General features: G+C 41.2%; 1 protein-coding gene across 4 annotated transcripts in view; it reads right to left on the minus strand.

The window, feature by feature from the left end:
* Positions 1 to 389: 389 nt before the first annotated feature.
* FRMD1 (FERM domain containing 1) overlaps positions 390 to 23,261 on the minus strand; it is a 60,314-nt gene continuing 37,442 nt past the window's right edge. For 2 of the 4 annotated variants that reach the window (XM_060242386.1, XM_060242395.1), the window contains 11 exons: positions 21,880 to 21,959; positions 20,640 to 20,716; positions 17,761 to 17,947; positions 14,549 to 14,704; positions 11,252 to 11,317; positions 9,877 to 9,945; positions 9,381 to 9,555; positions 7,679 to 8,014; positions 7,433 to 7,549; positions 5,454 to 5,533; positions 390 to 2,814 (listed from right to left, as the gene is read on the minus strand). In XM_060242386.1, the coding sequence (XP_060098369.1) occupies positions 2,527 to 2,814; positions 5,454 to 5,533; positions 7,433 to 7,549; positions 7,679 to 8,014; positions 9,381 to 9,555; positions 9,877 to 9,945; positions 11,252 to 11,317; positions 14,549 to 14,704; positions 17,761 to 17,947; positions 20,640 to 20,716; positions 21,880 to 21,959 (1,631 nt within the window). In that variant the 3' untranslated portion in view covers positions 390 to 2,526. The remainder of the gene's footprint in view (positions 2,815 to 5,453; positions 5,534 to 7,432; positions 7,550 to 7,678; positions 8,015 to 9,380; positions 9,556 to 9,876; positions 9,946 to 11,251; positions 11,318 to 14,548; positions 14,705 to 17,760; positions 17,948 to 20,639; positions 20,717 to 21,879; positions 21,960 to 23,261) is intronic. The other 2 variants (XM_060242406.1, XM_060242416.1) reach the window with 2 other exon arrangements.

The raw sequence follows: 23,261 nt of genomic DNA on the forward strand, positions 1-23,261 counted from the left end.
GGACTGGAAGGGATCCAGGACACAGTTTAATGTGGCCTTCCCATCCTCTTTCTATAAGCAGATGTTCCCATTGCTAGTGGGAAGATCAGAACACCAATGCTGTAGACAACCAGCATCCTTTGTGGCCTTTGGCTGCAGTCTCTCTAGAGTCTCTTTATCCAATGTCTCTGGAAGCCTGGGGTGAAATAACCAACTGCCCGTCTTCTAGCACCAGATATGTACACAGTGACTGATCTGACCACAGTACCAAGAATTCAATAGATATGATGGAGAATATATTTGAGAGGCAGGTTCTCTTTTTGTATTTCATATCTCAGAGGCACTTGTGTAGCTTCAGAGGCCTTTTTACATTCCTATTGCACACTTAAATAGCACACATTTAACTCTACTTTTCTAGCAATCTCTTTATTAAGGATATATATATATATATTTGTGTGTGTATATATTTATACATATGTGGGGTTTTTTCCTCATACAAAAGATTTCCTTTCATGGAAAGGAGGAACACAGCATGACTGTAACAGATATCTTATCTCATATGGCTGAACAAGTATTGACAGCTGGTTTTCATATCATCAGTAGATTAAAAGAGGTTGTCTTTTTACCTCCACAGCACTGCTAAGCCAAACATAAAATTAAAATAAAACTCGAGGATTAAAATTAAAAATATATCAGAATTCTTAAGTTCATACGAGTGCAATGAGGCTGCATAACTGCCATCAGAGTAGCAGAAGCATTTTCATTAAAACAAGCTGAATAGTTTTGAGGGCTGGCTCTCTCGTATTACCCTGGGTATAATCCAGCCAAAGTTCAGCATTTTTACGTAGCACTAGTGTCAGTGAGGAAGAGTTAGGCATGTCAAAGTGCTCAACTTTTGGCAGAAAGACAGTCAGGCCCATGATTGTCCAGAGGAACTAGTTGGCCGCTGTATGAGACAGAATGCTGGACTAGCAGGACTACTGGTTTGATCCAGCAGGGTTCTTCTTATGTTAAAACAAATCAGACAGGAAGCATATGACAGCTGTTTTGCTAAAAATTAAGACAAATTAAGAAAATAAGTGTTAAGCTAAAAGTTGAGACAATATAGTTAAGAAATAAAGCAAAGTTCCACTAGCCAATATTCCAGAACCAGGACTGGTCAAAATTCAAGGTTCTATCATTATCAATACATCTAATTCTGAACCTGATCCCAGTGCAGATTGATAGAGCCTTGAGACTGGTGGGTGAGTGGGTGAGTTTGGTGAAAGCTGGACCCCTCCCCCCAACAATGAGATGTCAGGCAGAGAGGAGCAGGTCACACCCCCCCCCACACACACACTTCAGGCTGGCAGGGTGCGAGGAGTAGGAGCCACCACTCCCCCTCTGCTAGTGAGGTCAAGTTGTGGAGAAGAATAGATGAAGGGGGGGGGAGGACCAGGAGCAGCCCCCCATGTAAGGCCAGGGAACAGCCATGATGATGGTGGGCAATAAAGCAATTACTAATGCTCCCCAAGTTGCTTTATAAGGGGGTGAATGAATTTGGTGGGCAGTGAGAACAGGGGTGAGCAGTACAGCAGCACCATCTGGCAAAGGGGAGGAGAATGGGATTCTCTCTTCTCATGAATGGGTCCCCACTTGTTATTTCACAAAACTAGACAAAACCTCTCCTGCTTCCATTCAAAATATCAGTCATAGAGAAGATGTAGCAGGGTCATATTGCAATCAATCCACAGAAAGCTGCATATGTATCATCCTTGTAGAGCCAATATTTTGACCTGAGGAACTTTTGATCAAAAAGCACATTAAATGTTCTATTGATCTACAAGATCAAGACATAAAACTGAATTTTTAAAAGTGAAAATTTGGGTCAATTTAGATATCATTTGTAGGCTTTTCATCTCCTCTAATTCTCACTCTTTGCCACTGCTTCTCTTATCTTTCTCTGCAAGAAATGGCTGCTTAGGCACATTTTAGTCAAGACATTTGGCCCCTTCTAACTCTGTTACTTGGTGACAAGATCTGACATAAGAAAGTTGCACATAACATAAGGCAGATCCAATGTTCTATCCGGACAATGGCAGTGGAGTGATAGAATTTCTGCCTCATAGGTAACTGATGAGGGTACATTTGAGGAAAATCAGCTCCATACCTACCAAAACAACAAGTGACCAATACACTGGACCACAGTTGGAGAATTCCAGGCAAATATTTCTGTGTTCCCTACTGGCTTATCTGGTATTTATTTGCCCACAAGCTTTTTTAGTTTGAAAAGTGTTTCTGCCAGTAGTCCAGGATTCCTCAGATGTTGACTGGGAGACCTACTGGTGGTATATTTTAATTATTAATTTGCACTTTAATTAAGGCTGCTAGACAGAACAACGGAAAGCCACAGCGTTTGTTTTTTTTATCACCTGGAACGAGAATGAAGGGCAAACATCCCAGATGATGAGGTATATATGACAGCTTTCATTTCCCACAACTTTCATAACAGTCTTTTTTTCTCTGTGAGTGTATGTCCAAGATTGTCCAAGAAGTCTTCAAATGTGCTTACACCACAAATTCCTCTGGGAGTGGATCTTCTCCCAAGAGATCCAGAGACAGACAATTCATGGACCTCTTCCCATAGAGGGCTGACTTGGTTTTGCAGTCAGCTGTTGAATACACACATCCGTAGTTGGCCAGTTTATCCTCTAAAGTACAACCAAATGTGTAGCTGTGGGAAGTATCTGAAGATAATGTGGCACTTAATGGTGGATGAAGATGCTTATGAAGGCGAATGTCATCTAAACTTTGGCTGTGCTGGTCTGGACACTTCATAGCTTTGGACTGTGCCACCTGCAACTTTAAGATGGGCATATATTAAAAAAAGAAAACATGCAATAAACATTAAAGTAAGTAAAAAAGATCATACACATGTGATCTCCTAGTGCATCTCTCAGTCTTGTCTCAAATTGTTAACATTCCTCTAATCCTCTTTAAGGAAATTGCCTTAATGAAGAAGCTGTGAACCATTATGGAATTGTGAAGTCATTCATTTATTAATTCCTGGATTTGGAATTGAGTACAAGGTGTCCCCACCGGCAATGAACTGTTGGAAATAAATCTTTTAGCTGAAATGACAGTGCTTCTCTAGCCAGCAAAAGGGAAGGGGAGAATAGCGTTTCATGGTTACATTTAAAGAAAGAAGCTTAATTGTCATAAACACAAAGTTAGTTCTTGTGCTCATGTCTGTATCACAGCACATTTTTAAAAATCATTGTCATCAAATGGCAGCTTCAGCCCCATGCAGCAAGGTCTAGTATTTGTTATACTGTTCTATGTTCTTTGGTCTTTAAAAGTTTTTCAGGATGATCTTACTCCATGGCAGCCCATTAAAGAAAGGCTAACCACATGAAAATATAATGGCAGGTTGAACTTCAAAAACTATGTGAAACTTCTGTTTTTGACAGACTTATATCTATTAAAGTTGTACTGACTACGAAATCAAGAGGTGGATTGACCAAGAAGCATTCAGTTTTGAAAAGTGGCCAGCCAGAGGCCTTCATATCTCACTTGGAAGAGGCATGAGTTCTCCCCTCTTGTTTGTCCTCAGCATCTGGTATTCAGAAGTGCATTGCTTTTCAGCATAGCAGTTCTGTTTGGCTACAATAGTGAACAGCTGTTGATAGGCATGCTTACTGAAAAATAGGTCTTAATCAGTGTTTCCTCTAAGCTGAGTTAGTGTGAGCTAGCTCAGTTTTTTTAGCTCTCAGCTCACACATTTTTATCTTAGCTCAGGATAAATGGCCCCAAATCAAACTAATTTATGTGGTAGCTCACAACTTTAATGCCAGTAGCTCATGAAATAGAATTTTTGCTCACATGACTCCACAGCTTAGAGGGAACATTGGTCCTAATCAATCTAATTCTTGTTAAGCAGAGATCTTAGATCCCACTTTATGAATACATCAATGTAATTATGTTTTCTACAGGTCAGGACCCAACAGAATTACCCCCTATTCTACTGTCTTATAATCTACCCCCAAAACAGTGTAGTTCTATCTGAACAGAACTCCTGTTTTGCTAGGCTCAATTGTTCTGCAAGATCGGAAGCATTTCAGACAAAAGATTTTGAGGGGCACAGATTATTATGTCATGTGCTTAAAGTTAGGGAAATACACGGTAAACATTTCAAAGCACTCTGCATAAGGTAAAGCTGAGCTAAAACAAAGGAGAATGAACAGCCTATGTAATATTTTAAAAACTATTGTCCACAAAACAATTATAATATAACAGTCACAAATAATAGTTATATCCAGGGCTTTTTTTGAGCAGGAGTGCACAGGAATGCAGTTCCGACTGGCTTGGTGTCAGGGGTGTGACCTAATATGCAAATGAATTCCTGATGGGCTTTTCTACAAAAAAGGCCTATGTGAAACAATGGTAATGTCAGGGAGAGTGGCCTAATATGCAAATGAGTTCCTGCTGGGCTTTTGCTACAAAAAAAGCCCTGGTTATATCTGTAATGTTCAGCAAGAACAAGCAGCAAGAAACATCATTATGCTTATCTGAACTATGCCCATATCAGTGCAAGGCTATGTTTGAAAAAAGTCCAGGTGGACTGAATTTGTCCAGGTGGACAAATTGCCAAGTATAGTTTAGTCAACATGATTCTTCATATGCTCAAGTTGTGTTTTCTCATTTACAACAAAATTATGGGTACAATGCCACCAAAGTTAAACATAGAGATATGCAGCCTAATCGTTACTCAAAAGTAGACCTTAGTTATCTCCAAGTATGCATCATAATCTTGGTGCTTTAAGTACATGCCTCACACACTCCCTCTAGGGAAAAAAAGGTGCTGGATGGATTATACCAGTTTATCAGAATCAGTGCTTCATGGATACACTTCTTTGGAAGTATAAACACTTTTTAAATTTTCATACGTTATTAAAACATCAAATGAATCAATCTTAACTAAACTTTTTTTGTAGCTGTCAACAGAGTGAGTTTAATCTTACTTTCAGATCTCTGCTCCTGGGAGATGAAATTTTAGAAATGTTCTTAACTGAGCAATTTGTGCTGGAACCACAAACCCAAGAATAAACAACTTTGCTGTAGTCCATGGTCTCTCCTTATGATGGCAACCACATTTTGGAGTATAATAACATTAACATTAACATTAAATGGTGGAGATGAAAATGTTTTTATAGTCCAGAATATTATTGCTTAAAACACAGCATAAGATTCTACTTCTAGAAACCCAATCCAAGAGCTAACCCCAACCCTATGCCTTCTTTGTTTTGGGATGCTTCCAGCTCCAAGTGATGCTATGTTTTATGCTTAGAAATTGATGTTTCAAAAGACAAAATCCCAGAGCCTTAAACTCAAAATTCCTCATCTGAGCTTGGCTCCACTGATTATATTGTATTCACTCACTTTGCTATCATAGGGTGCAAACAAGAAGAGAATTTGCTGCTCAGCCTTTTTCTTACCTGATGAAGGGATTCCACACTTTGTCCTCTGACCTTTATTAAGGTGACCTGCACTACTGAAAGAGGGTTCCTATTAAAGGCTGTGGGATCAAAAAGAGAAGGCATCAGAACTATATGAGCAAACTTAAAACAAAAATGTGGATTGAAGCTTGCAGAAATTATATGTGCAAAAATACACTGCAGAAAAAGCAATTTGTGTGAGTCAGGTAAATCTAATATACTACCAAGAATTGGTGATAAAATGCTATGCCGTACATTGATGTAGTGACAACATTCTAATAGTACGTGGGATATTGTCTTGATGGCACCATTTGCACAGGGACATCATCTATTATGGAAAGTTGGGCCATTTACTCTTCCTATTAGGATAGGAAGAGGGGAGGACATTAAGCCTAGCAAGTGAAAAGGTTCTACATAGCGTTGAATTCTGGTAAAGCTAGCTGGGAGGATGACCCAAAATAGGTAATATCCCATGGTTGAAGGGAGAGCGCTGTACAATTCCACTAGTTCTGCCTCTAGCAGTCTATCCCTTATTATTCACAGTGCCTCTGTTTCTGAAAGAGGAAGGAGAAATTTAAGAAAAATACCCAGTATCTCCAGTTTCCTTCCCATGTTAGCCAGCCAGGATGAATTATTAGATTCAGTTAATAGTTGGAAGCAGTAGCTGGAAGGGTCAGAGTTATAATGCAAACACAGCCGATATTTGAATGTCATGAGTCACACCCTTGTGAGCATAAAATTCTGGCCACATTCCAGGCATAAAGCCGTATATGGGACACAAAATGGGATGCCCAAGATCTTCCGTAAGAAGCCAGATTGTACCTGCTCAACTGCCTTATTTATTGAGTCAATTCAGATCGAGGCACCATATAATAATTGGGGGCCTATCTTCAGATTAAACACTTTCAAAACAGCTGGAATATACTGATTCCCTCTTTCAGAGAAAAAGAAACGCAGGAGTGCATTTACATTTGCTTTAGAGTTGTTAATTATTGCTCTGCGTTGTTGAGTCCATGTGGCTTGGAAATACAAACCTAGGTATTTGTAGTGTTTAACCTGCTCAAGGTGGGAAATTTTATTATGCCATCTGACTGTTGTTTTGTGGTTTTAATTGATATTTTTGGGATTCTAATGAAGTTATTATTATTAATTCTTATGTTGTAACCTGCCTTGAGCCCACTTGTGGAGAGGGTGGGATATAAATTAAATAAATTCATATCACTGCCTGTCTTTGCAACTTTTTCAAATTACAATGCTCTAAATTACAATGTCTTTCAAACATAAGAACATAAGAGAAGCCATGTTGGATCAGGCCAACGGCCCATCAAGTCCAACACTCTGTGTCATACAGTGGCAAAAAATTTTATATACACATATACACTGTGGCTAATAGCCACTGATGGACCTGTGCTCCATATATTTATCTAAACCCTTCTTGAAGGTGGCTATACTTGTGGCCACCACCACCTCCTGTGGCAGTGAATTCCACATGTTAATCACCCTTTGGGTGAAGAAGTACTTCCTTTTATCTGTTTTAACCTGTCTGCTCAGCAATTTCATCGAATGCCCACGAGTTCTTGTATTGTGAGAAAGGGAGAAAAGTACTTCTTTCTCTACTTTCTCCATTCCATGCATTATCTTGTAAACCTCTATCATGTCACCCCGCAGTCGACGTTTCTCCAAGCTAAAGAGTCCCAAGCGTTTCAACCTTTCTTCATAGGGAAAGTGCTCCAGCCCTTTAAACATTCTAGTTGCCCTTCTCTGGACTTTCTCCAATGCTATAATATCCTTTTTGAGGTGCGGCGACCAGAACTGCACACAGTACTCCAACAACAATGCTCTTGGGATATTTTATCCAAAGAGTTATTCTAAACTGCATAATTTCACTGATTTTAACTAGAGAATTAGGAAGTCTTATGAAGTAAAATATAATGAAACAAGATGCAAAATGAAAAATGATTAATAAAATCTTGTCTCACTTTGACAACAAACACCATCTACTGCAAGAGAATCTCCAGACATTCCATTGATGGCCACTTCTGAGTGAAGCTCATCCACAGGTACCTCTTCTGGTTCATCCACTACCAGTTCAGCCTCTGAAAATAGCATAAGAAGTTGGTATGATGCCCTCATCCCATTCGTTCCATTTCCCATCTTTCTCTTTTAATTGTACTGTTGCACAAAGAGAAGCAAAGTGTAGCCACTCCATCCATTACTTTTCTTACCATCGTCCTGGGAGTCATCTGCTTTGCCTTTGCTGCCATTATCAATGCCTGAGCTCCCACAGCTGACAGTTGAGCTACAGAACTTCTCCTCCTTCTGATGAACCTGATCCATAATGAAGGGTTCATCCACAGACATTTCCACAGACATCCGATGCCTTGAGTCAGCCTCAATGCCAGATGTGTGTGAACTGCTATGGCTATCTGTTGACTGCCGAGACAGACGATTGTTTCTTTTGCTCCCTCTGCTGCTTCCACTGTCATGTGAACGTTTGTCTGATGGATCAAGATCCATCTCTAATGTATCACTGATGTAAGATTCTCGATATCGTTTTTTCTCTAGGAAAAGTGGAGAAGGGAAAAATAAAAAATAATCTAATATTCCCTTATTTTAGGGGATAATTAAGCAATTTAAATTACATGGTTACAACAAACAAAATAAATCCAGTTTCCCTAAAAAACTGGAAAGGAGAACCAAGAGCTATTAACAGATTTTTTTTTCTCTTTTGGGGTGTGTGCATTCATGTTTAAGCAGATCAAGGCCTCTTAGACTCCTCTTGCTCCTAACTTACATGTACATCATCTTGCTATTCTACTACTTATTGCCATATTTAAAGTTTCCCAAATATTGGTGCCAAATACACTAAAAAACAAAATGCATTTATTGAAAAAAAAACCCCTCAAAATGTGAATTCATTTCTACTGGTTTGTGTCATTTATTCTGAGTGCAAAATTTTTAAGTTTCCTGACATTTTTTCTGGTGGTGTATCAATGCTCATTATTTTTGAAGTCTCTTATTTATTAGAGCCACAATGTAGCAAAGAGTAGTACTAATGGAAGCACTGGCCATCTCCTACATACTCCCAAAATACACCTGATCATCTCTAAATCTGATATTCTACTGCCTATAGAATATGCCAAGAGTTCCAGATATTTCAGGTAAAAGGGGGGGGGGGAGTTCAAATCCTACAGCTTCCATGCAAAGTTAACTGCTTCCACATGATGGCACTCCATCAATCAAATAGTCCCGACGGTCATAAAAATAGATTGAAGAATGAGCAACCAACTAACAAACAGAAAGGTGTTCCAAAAAGAAAGGTGGTCAGGAAAGGAAAAAACTCAGCTAAAAGTCTTGGCAAATAAAATACCTTAACTTGGCATGTAAAAGCCAAAAGAGTAGGCAGCTGGCAGACCTACAGGAAGGGTGGCTTCCTTGGCTGTTTTCAACTCGATCCATTTGTTATTTTTAACAATATCATTTTGTAAGAAGTTAAAATGTAACAATTTTAATATTTTTAAGGCCTGATTTATAGCAGCTGAAAATTGAAAAGTGAGAATATAAAAATAAACACATGGCATGCTTAAAGAACCATAAGCAAAGGATTCCATTTGCAAAAGTGAAACATTGTTTGATGTTATATATGGACAAACCACAGTTTGCTTGGAAACCAGAACTGAAGCCCAGGATTTGATTCTGGTTTGCAAGTCTTGTTTCCAGGAAAGGACACAGGAAAAAGAGAGGAGTGTTTGAGCATATGGCAAATTCCTGGAATGGATGATTGCAAACATATCCAATCTGAAATTACCCTTAGTAAACTGTGGCTCAAAGCAGCTTTCTGATCTGACTTGTTAAATAAAACTGACTACTGGTTATTATGCTGACAAGCACTGCTCTTTGCTAACATGAACTCTCACTATCACATACCTTCTGCATCTTCCAGCATCTGGATCTGCTTAAGCACAGGCTGGATGTTAAGAAAGAGTCGATGACTGTTGCTGAGCAGCTGAAGCAAATGCCGAGAACGGAAGGGACAACCTGTATAGTAAATCAGTTTCCGAGCAGAAGGCAAGCCATCTGGCTGGATCACAAACTTTTTCCCCTAGATTACAAAAGGGGGATGGAATTTAGGAGAACATCAGAGTGAGCTATCAAGATTAAGCCTCCCTAAAATTCCAAATATTCTCTTAACTACACAAGCAGCACAGCAAGTATGAATGATAAGCATATGCAGAGAGTCATTGCTTGAGGCTGGCCACAGGGATTAAGCGCTAAACATCTGAGCATCTTCCAAAAGCAAAGCAAGACTAACACAGTTTGTACTGAGGTGAATAACTTTTTCATACTTGTTCTTTTAAAAAACCACAATTACAGACAAATAGCAGGCAAGCCCAACAGCATCGTCAAGTTCTGCAATACTCACCAGAAATGCAAGTTTCCCAATATGTGACCAGGGGAAGTCATAGAGCAGCTCTCGAACATGGTTCACATCCTGTAACATTATTGAAAACCCAGAAAAAACACAGAATTTTTTTTTCAAAAGTATAATAGAGACAATGCAAGGAAATGTCGCAGATGGCATAAAAGATGGAAGCGCAACAGATTTTATGGTATGTGCCAATGGTGACAAAGAGAGAAGAAAAAGAGCAGCGGGTTTTATATCCTGCTTTTCTCTACCCCGAGGAGTCTTAAAGAGGCTTACAATTTCCCTTCCTCTCCCCACAACCTGCACCTTGTGAGTTTAGTTTAATTTAATTTTCCAATTTATACCCCGCCCTATCCTGCAAGCGGGCTCTGAGCAGTTTACAACATTAAAAAAACCTTACAAAACATCAAACAAACTACATCCAAACTAAATAATCTCAATTACAGAATTAACAGAAACCATGATCCACATGATTGGCAACAAGTCATAAACACATATAGGCTTGTAGCATTTAGCATAATATAAGCACCTAGATGGTAAGGTGCTGGGGGGAGTGGTGATTTTAGGGGACACCTGCTGGATCAATTAAAAGCCTGGCGGAAGAGCTCCATCTTACAGGCCCTGCGAAACTTAGATAAGCCCGGATCTCCAGTGGGAGCTCATTCCACTGGGTGGGGGCCCGGACCGAAAAGACCCCAGCTCTTGTTGAAGCCAGTTGGGTGTCCTTAGGACCAGGGATCATAAGAAAATGAACATATGAAGCGGCCTTATACTGAATCAGACCTTTGGTCCATCAAAGTCAGTATTGTCTTCTCAGACTGGCAGCAGCTCTCCAGAGTCTCAAGCTGAGGTTTTTCACACCTATTTGCCTGGACCCTTTTTTGGAGATGCCGGGGATTGAACCTGGGACCTTCTGCTTCCCAAGCAGATGCTCTACCACTGAGCCACCGTCCCTCCCCAAATGTTGTGCAGTTGACCTCAGAACTGCGTGGGGGGGGGGTGTCATAGGGGGACAGATGGTCCCGAAGATATGCAGGCCCCAGGCTGTAACAGGCCTTAAAGGTAAGGACCAACACCTTGAAACGGATCTGATACTCAAGGGGCATCCAGTACAGATCCTGGATGTATCCACGCCTGTAAAGGCCTCAATGCTAATAACCCGGCTGCCACATTCTGCACCTGCTGGAAGTAGGTGGGGCTGAAAGAGTTCTGAGAGAACTGTGACTGGCCCCAGGTCACCCAGCTGGCTTCATGTGCAGAATCAAACCCAGTTCTTCAGATTAGAGTCTGCTGGTCTAAATCACTACAGCATGCTGGTGAGATGGGTCAAGCAGTATTATTGTTATATTTCAATTTTTTTCCAGTCTCTTACCTGATGAATCTGTATCCCTTTCAGGGTCAGGCCCAGGATGATTGTAGGGCGATCCTCTTTCTTATCCTAGGATATAGACAGAGGTGCAGCATGAAAAATAACTCCTTGTGCACAATTAGTTGGTGGCTACCAAGGATGCTGTTAGTAATTATGGCTGGGTCACTTTTCATTGGGTACATATACTGCTTAGGCTATGCCTATTCTTGGAGATTAAAGATCTTGCCAGTCTTCACCCATACTCACATAACCTTTCAGATTTACTACTGAAATGCACTATCCACAAGACAGTTTTTGAAGGCAGCTCAGAAGCTTCAGCTGGTAAAGAAAGCTCCACTGGCCCCTGGAGGATGGAAGTACCTAGACTTCAGTTCAAGGATGACTGTACCACCTACAGGTCAGCTTCATGACTCAAGTCAAAGTGTTGGTTTTAATCTTGAAAGTGATTCATAACTGAAGACCAGTATACCCACAGGATCACATCTTTCCATATGGTTCATCCCCCACAAATACTACCAGTTCAAATACTCATTGCGTAATACACCATTGTGTGAGGTCAAACTGACCACAGTGAGGAGCACCAGGTTGTGAAGTGGCTGCCCAGAGGAGGTTCATTAGAGCCCTTGTGACTTTAAAAGAAGATGCTTTATTCAGAAAGGCATTTGGAAGGGGAGGTCAGTTGAGCTGACTACTTAATTGCTGCTTTAGTTGCTTGTAATTTTGTTTTTTATTAACAGCGGGCATGCAATTTTAATTAAATTTGTAATCTGCCTAGAGCGTAGGATGAGGCAGGATCTAAATATTTTAAATCAGTAATAATATAACAGACTATGCCAACAGCACACTGGAGTTCTTTAGCTGCATATGTTTCTTTTCTGAATGTTTTAAATATGTCCTTTTTAAATTTGATACAGAACAGCTGTTATAATCTAGGGCTCCTTTTCTCTCCAATTTTTGAGCAATGGTAAATGTTTTATTCCATAAAAGGATAGCCCACAGTGGAAGTACAGGTAAATTTCCTCCCATCATTCTTGTGCCTAGATATATGTGTTATAAGAAGGTCTCCCAAAGATTCCTTTCAGCAGTCTGCTCTGTCAAAGTAAATGACCTCATCTTCTTCAGAGGTTTGTTGACAGAGCGGGAGGCTCGCACATTCCCAGGGAGGGAAGAACACCTTGGAAACCTCATTGGCTGCATTCAGTTTGCAATGAACTGTTAAGTCAAGCTCCAAAGGATTACCAAGGAATGCTACAAGGACTACAAAGAGATCAGAACAGGTCAAGCAGCATGTAGGTCACTGGTTGCCCATATCTGTAGATAATAACCACCCTCAGAAGAACTCTAAATGCAGGAATCACCTCTCTCTCTTTTTTTAAACAGTGGTTCTCAGTTCCTCTTTTGCTCCACCTATGCTGTTACTCTTGAAATAAGGCACTCACTTTATCAATTTATCGGAATTTATCAGAAGGCCATAAACGGAGCTTAGGAAACAGGTGGTTTAGTCTATGGAAGATGACTTTATTTATAATGACTTCATAATCTTGCTTTAGAAGAAGATTATATTGGATTTATATCCCACCCTCCATTCTGAATCTCAGAGTGGCTCACAATCTCCTTTATCCTCCTCCCCCACAACAGACACCCTGTGAGGTAGGTGAGGCTGAGAGGACTCTCACAGCAGCTGCCCTTTCAAGGACAACCTCTGCCATAGCTATGGCTGACCCAAGGCCATTCCAGCAGCTTTAGAAGCTATACCTAGGATTTGTAGGGTTAGCACAACAGTGCAAAAATACTCTGTCTTTCCCTACACCCTATAATGAATAGTGATAATAAAAAAAAAACATCTATTAGTCTCTCATATGTGTGTGTATGTATGTGTACACAAACACATACACCAGTATTTCAAGTCAGACAGGAATTCAAGTATTACAGTAACTGATTTCTGATTTTCATCATTCCTAGGCATAAAGCATGTCAAATCTTGTCACATGTATTTCTTCTCAATTATTCTTATAGCTGTCTTAAGAAACACTTAAGCTGTAAGAATATAGAGGAGGGGATAAGGGATTCTCAGTCTTTCAGCATTAGGGCTCTGTATTTTGTGTAACTCAGGGAATTTTGGCAATTGGAACCCCTGCAGCCATGTGATATGATAAGCTGCACTTGTGGAAATCCTCTTTTCTACACAACTATTAAAGGAGCCTTACTTTGGAAAAGCTAAATGTCTCTGACCTTGTCAGCTGCTTTGAAACACTGCTAGGAAGGAGTATGAAAACTGTCTAAGTAGGGTTGCCAACAACCTGGAGGAACCCCCCCCCCCCCACATATTGTGCTCCTTCAACACAGGCTCCAAGTGTGGCAATGGGCAGTTGAAGCTTTTCGTGGCACAGAGGAAAAACATTCCTTTCAGCTTTTGTGCAAGGACCCTTGTTCTCTGGGCTGCTGGCGAACAACTCGACTATATTGTTACCTTGGAGAATATTTTTATTTGAGAGGCAGGCTCTACAAATATTTTAATAAATAAATAAACCAAGCACAAATTGGAATTTTTTTTCTGTAATTGATTTCACAGTGAATGCAACATCAAAGGAGATTTGACAGTGGGTTTTGCCAAGCTTTTGATGAAATTAGGGCCAAAGGATGTCTTATCCTGGAGACCTGTGGCTGGATTTCCCATTGTACCATTGAGCCTAAAGAGCAGCTTGGGTGGGGGTGAGGGGAGGACAGATTCAGATGGGGACTGCAGCACTGAGAAAGAGTTTCATTCCTCCCCCCTCCTCTTTTCCCCCTGTTGAAACCACCACCACCCTGCTTGGACTGCAATTAGCCCTGTTTGGGGGAGGGGGGGAAGGGGGAGGAAAGGGGAAAAAAATCTTTCCCATGTTTACTTATTTTTGGGATCCAAAAATACATTCAGAGATTCAATCATGGATTTCCCGTGGGATCTCTTTAAGAGCCATAGGGCAAACTGGATCAAGAAATACAAAACAGCTTGTTATAACTATCACTGAAAGCTTTGATCAGGAGAATCAGCAAAACCACTAGTGTATTAATCACTCTTAACCTGTGAAATTTAAATTGAAAGGCATATTTATTTTGAAGGTTATTTTGGCCCTGACAAAATACTGTAATCAAAATGCTGACAACCTCTTCTAACACGAAACAGTCCTTTTTCTGTACTAAATTCCAAGTTCCCTCAGACTTCCTTTAATGTTTCTTCCCCAATAAAAGCACCTGTGAGGTTTTAGTAGTACATGTTTGTTTTAAATATCATTGACCAGTCAACCAAATCTATTTCACCTTTTGAAATCTGTAGAAGTGAACAGGCACATCTTCTAGCAAACAGGACTCCTTGACATATTTCAGAATAGCTTCTTTTGTGGTCAGGCCTTGCTGCTCCCGGTGCATCTCTGGAGCATGCTTCAGGATATAATCACTCCCTCGCTTTGCAATTATCTGCCACCAGGGAAAGAAACAATGTCAGCAACTTCCTCAGCTTCTATTCTACAGTCCCATGAGAGAGGACTGCTGAGATTCATTGCATGTATGTGAGAGTTCAGAGAAGGGTAACCCACTCCCAAACCCACAGAAACTTTACTAACTTCAAATGGTGTATGAGGTTAGCATAAACACTGCTTAAAAGTTCCCCAGAAGAAGAGCCAACTGTTTACTTTGCCAACTGAACAGTAAAAACCTTTAACATGCTTGTATTTAAATACAAGAAGATGCAAGAGGAAAAAAAATAAAAATCATTATTGAAGAGTTCATTCACAGCTTGTAACAATTTTATTCACAGCTTCTAACTATGATCCTTGACTAAAGTTGCAAGATTTGATGTGGAACATGAGGATTTCAGCAGTTATTGCTTCTTCCATCCTACTGCAGCACAAAAAACCAGAATGTGATCAACATCTTTCTACAAAGGCATAAAAGGACACACAAGTGCATATGAAATGCATTCTCCAAACTTATTTATTTATTTATTTATTTTATTCGATTTATATCCCACCCTACCCCACCGAGGTGGGCTCAGGGCGGCTTACAACATAAAACTTCTATCAAAGCTTGAAATACTGCTGCTTAACCCAAATGACTACTGAAATGTTACCAAGAGTTAAAACCTCCACTTTGGTCAACAAGTATAGATCAATATTGCAATACAGACAATGGATCCAGGCACAAATAACTTCCTAATTTTATTTATTACATTTTTAACCTGTCTTTCTTCTGTCATGGAACTCAAGTCCGTTCCCACTATGTTTCCCATCCAGGTACTACCCAGATTGAGAACCTGCTTGACTTCAGCCATGTTCCTGCTGTATCATGTGCCTTCCAACCACAGTTTGGGGACTACTAAGAAAGTGCTTTAGTGCCTATAAGAACTATAAAGCTGGGCAAAACTGCAGGGTTGCCAACCCCCAGGTGGAGCCTGAAGATCTCCTGGTATTACAGTTAATCTCCAAGTGACAGTCCCTGGAGAAAATGACTGCTTTCAATGATAGACTCTATAGCAGAGCTGTCAAACTCTCAGTCCATGGGCCACACCTGGCCCACCAAGGGCTTCAATCAGCCCTGTGGCAATTTTCTCCCCCCTCCTCCCCCTCCTGTCCTCCTCCTTTGAAGCTCAGAGGCTTCTAATGATGTTCCCAACTCCCGCCTTGTCTTTGCTGGCTTCTGGGCTTGCAAAGCTGCAAGGAAAACATGGAATAGATTTTCCATTAAGGTCTATGGGTGAATGGAAAATCCATGCCGTGTTTTCTTTGCAACTTTGTTCTGCAATGTATATCAGTGGAGTGGAACTAGTACAGTATTTTGCAGCGTTTATGTTCAGTTGAAACTCCTTGCAAATAAAGGGTTGATGCTTTGACCCAGCTTGTCTCTGCTCAATGGACCTGACTTAGTGAGTACTCTAACCTGGGAACCCATAGCCAAAGGGGGATATTACACTGAAGAGCTATTGCCAATCCAAATAGACATGGTGTGTGTGTGTGGGGGGGAGAAGCTTGCAATGCCCAGCCATTTCATGTTTTCCTACTAGGTTCAGAGCATTTTATATTTTTAGTTCCTGCTGTGATCCTTGTGCTGTTTCTTCAGGTTTTATTTTAAAAATTGCAATGACAAATCCCACTATTCCCCCTACCTATTTCCATTTTAAACAAATTGTCACAAGAGTTTTAAGCATGTTCGTATTTTAAGTTAAAAATAATATATTTAATTGTGTTTCTCTGTATCCTTTATAAAGTTTATATCTCCACTACCTGGCATTATATTTTATGACGTGTGGCTTGACTCCACAAAGTCCCATTTGTGTCAGATCCAGCCCTCCTAACAAATGAGTTTGACACTCCTGCTCTATAGCACTGTGCTGGGAGAGGTCTGGAAAGGGGTTCCCTGCAGTGGTTTGTAGCAGCTGACAGACTGGATAGTGCTGCAGCCCCCTGCAAACTTCACTGTGTGGAGTCTTTAATTAGCATTCCCGTGAGTTGACCAATTCTTCCCCCCATTTAGGAGGCATTCCTTCCAGACTGGATCTAAAATGTAGGCAATTTTAGGCTGCAAATCTTAGCTCTCCCCTTTCTTGGGCATCACTCAACGCAGAGTCATTTCAAGCTCGTTTTTTGCAAGTGAATAATATTCCCTTGAAGGGGGATGTACCTGCCAAAGTACAAACAATTCCTCTAATTACAGGGAAGTTCTACCAGGTAGCCTTGCTAGGCCTCCCTCTCTGTCTCTAACCAGACCTTATAATTTTAATTATCCTTCTGCCAGGAGGCCCAGTCTTTCTTAACTGCCTCCTCAGCCGAGGGCTCTGAGTCTAGGAATCCTCTTCCTGAACAAGATTGCCCACTTGCTATTTTGCATCTCCACCCCTAACTGTCAGTCATCATTGCTCATTCTTTATCACACTCTGCTGCAGTCCTCAGCCTAAAGCTGTTCATGCATCACCTCACTGCAGTTACCCTGGGGACACTGGATCCCAGATTCCAACTCTGGCAGTAAATTATCTAAGGACTCTGTTTGCAGATTAAGAACTATGTAGCTGGGATCTGCCTTAGACTTGGCATGTTTGCAAGCTTTAAAGTATGCTGTGATAAGAAAAGTTAAGTACTCCCATCCATCCTCAACAAACATATTGCTACAACCAGCTGAGAACGGCAATTCATGAAATAGGACAAAGGTTGGCTGGGACATTGTGCCAGAAAGAGAGCTCATTAATAGGAGTAGTCTTGACTTGTCTTTGCACTTTCTAACCTGTCTCCCTGGTGTAACCCATTCCAGCATTGTAAAAGAATGATACAAAGTGGATCAGACCAGGGATTCAGGCTAAACATGACTGGGGTATTTCCATAGTTCTTGGGGCACTATGTCACCAATTTGAGTGAGTTAGTTTCTGGGTGAATTCAGACAGCCTGCTAACAACCAAAATAATAGTGATGAGATAAGAACTGCAAGGGGATAGAGGAGGTTTCACTCAATCCCAATCATTTTGTTCCATTCTCATGGAGACTTACCCACTGTGGAAAATAAGCCTGGGGTTGAAAATAGTTCCCATTATGGAAGTTTTCCTGGTAGTCACCCACATCAGCTTGCAGACCATAAGCAGCAAGTAGGAAGTAGATTTCTTCTTTGTTTGCGCACCGAGACCTCAGAACTTGTTCCTTTAGATTGCAGTAGTAATAGTGCCGTGCTACCTTGTCACTGCGGGATACAGAAAAAGCAACAGTCCACAAAAAACACCCAGCAGAAGAGAGGAAAAGCAGCCACCCAAACAGAGTTCCACTGCTGTGCAATTATCCTTCTGAGGAAACCTATGTAAGGCATACTTTTATCACCAATATCTATCATAAGGCAAAGGGACAGCAAGTGCTGGTGCAGTGCCACAGTTAAGAGAGTGCAGTGGTGCCTCAACTGGGGGGGGGGGGGTACCACCAGAGGCCATTCTTCCCTTGCTGTGACATGAAGATGTTCTACTGAGCATGTGTTACTTGCCAGTGCCACATAGTGTTTCAAGATGTCTGGGAAGCAAGGGAAGAAAGAATGTTTGCTACTCCAGCTCCAGGATTGGGACCAAGTGACGGGCAGGTGGGAGCAACAGTGAGATGGTATAAGAGGCAGAGTTTTAAGAAGACCTTATAGTTACATGGTTTTGCATTAACTCAGGAGCTTTGGAAAGGAGCAGAATGAAGGCAAGAGAGCAGAAAAATAGCAAGAAAAATCCTAGGAGCAAAAGACTTTTGTCTTCTCCTCAGCATAGGAAAAAAAATAAGCAATAAGTGTTTACACAGGTTAAAAGGATACACCTAATTTTAGTCCCTCTGAAAACCTGGCCCTCTTAGCTTACTAAAGGGCCTTAATGCAGTTTGCAGCAGTGATGAAAATACATTTTGCCAATTGCTCAGTTTTAACATTTAATTCTGCGTGGTTAGGTTTGGTGGCTTTGTACTGCAGGCATCCTACATTCCAAGTGAATACAGCCTGCTCAAATGCCAAATTTTCCTTCTCCTGTTACATTCCCCCCTTTCATTATCAGAACTGATCAAAAAAGCAAATATGGCTCATGACCCACTTAAGGTTACCAGCCTCCAGGTGGTGACTGGAAATTTTCTGCTATTACAACTGATCTCCAAGTGACAGATATCAGTTCACCTGCAGAAATGGCCACTTAGGAAGGTGGACTCTATGGTATTAATACCCCATTGAAGTCTCTCCCCTCCCTCAATCCCGCCCTCCTCAGGCTTTGCCCCCCAAATCTCCAGGTATTTCCCAGCTCAGAGTTGTCAACCTTAACCCAGATGGAAAAAGCCCCATAGAATATAGTTCCCATCACATTTATGGGCATTCTTCTTCCCTACTGAGGCTAAAATGCACCTCGGAGAGGCACTGTATGCTCTATTAACAGCCATGCCTCCCATGCCAGTGTTTCCTGCAATGCAAGCAAAAACTGTGAATGAGATACACATGTCCTTAAATACCTGTGTCTCTGGCCCAAGGGCTGCAGCCCAATTAGGGATTCCAGTTGCCCATAAAAAGTGCTTAGGGAGACCCTCACACATTTTACAGCATTGCTACAGAAACTGCTGGCATCCAACTGCAGCAAATGCAACTGCCACAAAGTGTGGAGCCATTCTAACTTGCACTGCCATCAAGAAAGAACTCTTATAAACACAGAATTGCTCTGCTGGAACCTATACTAGTTAGATTTCCCCTCTTTAATTTATCAAGCTTACTAAAAATACAATAAATACACCACAGTGTTGTTATTATTATAGTGTTACAATGCCTGGGAGACTCATTCATATCGCAGCTGCTTATCTTGTGGTTTATTTTTTTGTTTGTTGTGTTCATAAAAGTGAGATTTGAAATTAAGAGGTGCCCATTTACAGACTTGCATTAGTTATTACACACACACACACACATATATATAAGAACCTATTGTGCAAAATAGAAGAATGAGTGTGTGTAGCAATTCTGTAACAATTCAGATGGTTAGTGGATGTGGCAAATGAAACACGAATCAAACCTGGGACTCATGTAGCCACACCTGTTGGACAGAAGACTGCTACCTCTATGCCATTCAAGCATTATGGTATTCCTGCATCCATCAGAAAACAGGATTCAAGGACAGTAGGAAATATACCTAGTCATTACAGGACTGTATATGGACTATATTGGAACCAACAAAGTAACTGTAGATGTGGAGCTTGGTTAGAGCCATATGAATTGTGTTTAGTAGTATACTTTGAGTTCTAATGAAATGTGTATTTGAAAAGACAAAAAGTGGGTAAAAATTATTTAAGTGTGTAAGTTTTCACAGTGTTTTTTCATAGTTTCTATCAATGTTTACACTGTGGTTTCCGGTTTGCTTCAATCCCCAGCTGGGGGCAGGGGATCCCCCAGTTTGGAGACCCTTCCCCCGCTTCAGGGTCATCAGAAAGTGGGGGGAGGGGAGGGAAATGTCTGCTGGCATCTCTATTATTCCCTATGGAGACTTATTTCAGTGGGAAAATAATGGCAAATTGATCCACGGGTAACTGAGGCTCTGGGGGGGGGCTGTTTTTTGAGGTAGAGGCACCAGATTTTCAGTATAGCATCCAGTGCCTCTCCCCAAAATACTTCCAGGTTTCAAAAAGATTGGACCAGGGGGTCCAGTTCTGTGAGCCCCAAAAGAAGGTGCCCCTATCCTTCATTATTTTCTGTGGAAGGAAGGCATTTAAAAGGTGTGCGGCCCCTTTAAATAAGATGGCCAGAACTCCCTGTGGAGTTCAATTATGCTTGCCACACCTTTGCTCCTGGCTCCACCCCAAAGTCCCCAGATATTTCTTGAATTGGACTTGGCAACAAACATAAATATATGTACATAACTCTTCTCAAAACAACAAGACCATCATACCTTATAACTCGTCCATTTTCCACATAGTACTGCACTCTAAAGAATGTAACCAGGGGAGGGCTGAATTTCTCTGTCACCTTAAAGGGAAACCCATAAAAAAGGAAGAGTTAGATAATTCCTCAATAAAGACATATCTTGTGTCTCTGTTACCACTAGGAATTTTGTGACATATCCCTCTTCTCTCCTTATCCTTTTAACTATTTTATGTTCAAAAGTGTTTAAGTGATCATTTTGAAACCACATCATCTGTCGGCTCATTTCAAGGATACTGAGGTGAACATGGATTGTGACACTCTAGTTTTGTGAGTCTCTCTAGTCCAGTGTAGTGTATAGGGTGCTGATCTAGGGTCAGGGAGATCCAGGTTCAAATCCTCACTCGACCATAGAAGTATGCTTGGTGACCTTGGGCCAGTTACACTCTCAGCCTAGCCTATTTCACAGGGTTGTTACTGTAAGGATAAAACTGAGGCAGAACAATGCTGTAGACTGCTTGTGTAGGGGAATGTGTGGTATAGAATGAATTAGGGTTGCCAGGTCTGTGTTGGAAAATAACTGGAGACTTTGGGGGTGGATCTGGGAGAGGCTGGGGCTTGGGGAGGCAAGAAGCCTCAGCATGGTACAATGTCATAGAATACACCCTTCAAGGCAGACATTTTCTCCAGGAGGACTAATCTCTGTCAGCTGGAGATCTGTTGTAAAAGCGGGAGATCTCCAGGCCCCACCTGGAGGCTGGCAGTCCAATCTGCAATAATTAGCTAGTTATCAAGAGCATTGAAAGCTCTTGTTGCTAATTACTGCAAAGCAAGCTACTGTTATGGGACAGCTATAGAGGTTAAGTTGAAAAGCTGGCAATCCTACCCATACTGTAACCATAATGTGCTCTCAAATTTCTGGCTAAGAGACCATTGCTAACTCATTTCTGATAAATTTACAGCAGCAACATTTTGCAAATATAACTGGATAGATATCACTGAATATTGAGATGACTATAGAGAACTTAGTTTAATTTCCAGCAGTGTCACAAGCTTTGTTTGCTCTTGATGGTACTGAAGATTTCTGGACTTCCACAAAACTTAGCTACAAGGAAAAGAAGACTGACAAGCTAATACCTGTGCAACAAAACTGGCACTGTATGAAATAGGAATGTTTCAGTTACTACAAAAGGAAGCCTCAGCATGCAGCAGTGTCACAAACCTAAGTCCAAAATACACAATTTATTTTGCTTTGTCTCTATACTTACTTTGTTTGTGTCTTTCTTCCATTCCTTTATGAAGTATTTGCAAAGTTTCTGCTCCAGGTCAATAAATATATATTCATTGTCTGAGAAAGAAATAGAGGAATTAGTAGAAAATGGAGGATTTCAGGGCCCAATAGAGACATTTTTTTAGCATGATATATACCAGGAAAAATGTCAGTAGCTATACATCCAAACAGTAAATACACGAGCTTGGATTGGACTACCTGATAAAGGAAGCTTTGACTCTTGAAAGCTCATGCCCCCAAAATCTTGCTGGTCTCTACTGGACTCAGATCTGTCTTTTAAAACAATCTCTTTTCTAAATCTTGGAGACCGAGCAGAAATCTGAAGAGATCCTTCTCAATTAAATGTCACAATGTACAGACCTCTGCTATACATGGCAGAGAGAAAACAGGAAGAATATTGCCCTGGGTTTCCCAAGACCATGGCCCGCAGTGCAGGGGGTATGTCCAACATGGTGCTTCAAGTTTTCAGGGTATAAACTATACTGTTAGCTGTCAGCAATGTTTCATGTTCACAATCATTTTTTTTATCCCCTTCCCTTCCTCCAGGGAGTTTTGTGTAGCATTCATGATTTCAAAGCTTTTTTTGTAGAAAAAGCCCAGCAGGAGCTCATTTGCATATTAGGCCAGACCCCCTAATGCCAACCCAGGTTAGTCCAACCTCAGTGGATCTCAGAGGCTAAGCAGGGTTGGCACTGTCTAGTATTTCGATGAGAAACCTCCAAGGAATACCAGGGTCACATTCAGGAGGCAGGAAATGGCAAACCACCTCTGGATGTCTCTTGCCTTGAAAACCCTGTAGGATCACTGTAGGTCACCTGTGACTTGATAGCATTTTTCTACCACCTCCCTCAAACCCAAAGCCAGCCCCACAGGGGTGTTTCCCAGTGGGATGCCATGTGGCCAGTGTACAGAGTCTCTGAAGTGAGACAAACAAGACTCAGCTTCAAGGTATTGCAAAGTACAGAATCAAACGGCTCTAAGTAAAATAAACAAAACAAAATGTCGGTTGCTAACAATATTCCTGGTGAATCTGCAACCCTCTTTAGCATAATTCTCTTCTGTCATCTTTTATGGTAAAACAGACTCAACCACAGAATCATGATCTCCTGATCCCACCTGGAACTTCACCCAAGCAGAAATTTGGACTCTCCTCCTTCATGTCCCACCAGCAGTCTGGCATCCTTCCCCCCTGCAGACATTGGGAGTTTTTAAAATATACCCCAGTGGATATCCTGGTCCCACCTGGAGTTTGGCATCCCCCTCCCCTCCAGGCAGAGTCTCTCCCTCCCCCTTGGAGCAACACCCTTTGGAAAGGGTCTGGAAAGACAGCAGAGGCATCCCGGCCACTGGCTCCTGGAG

This window comes from Heteronotia binoei, chromosome 1 (genome assembly GCF_032191835.1).
Source record: "Heteronotia binoei isolate CCM8104 ecotype False Entrance Well chromosome 1, APGP_CSIRO_Hbin_v1, whole genome shotgun sequence".
Taxonomy (NCBI): Eukaryota; Metazoa; Chordata; class Lepidosauria; order Squamata; family Gekkonidae; genus Heteronotia; species Heteronotia binoei.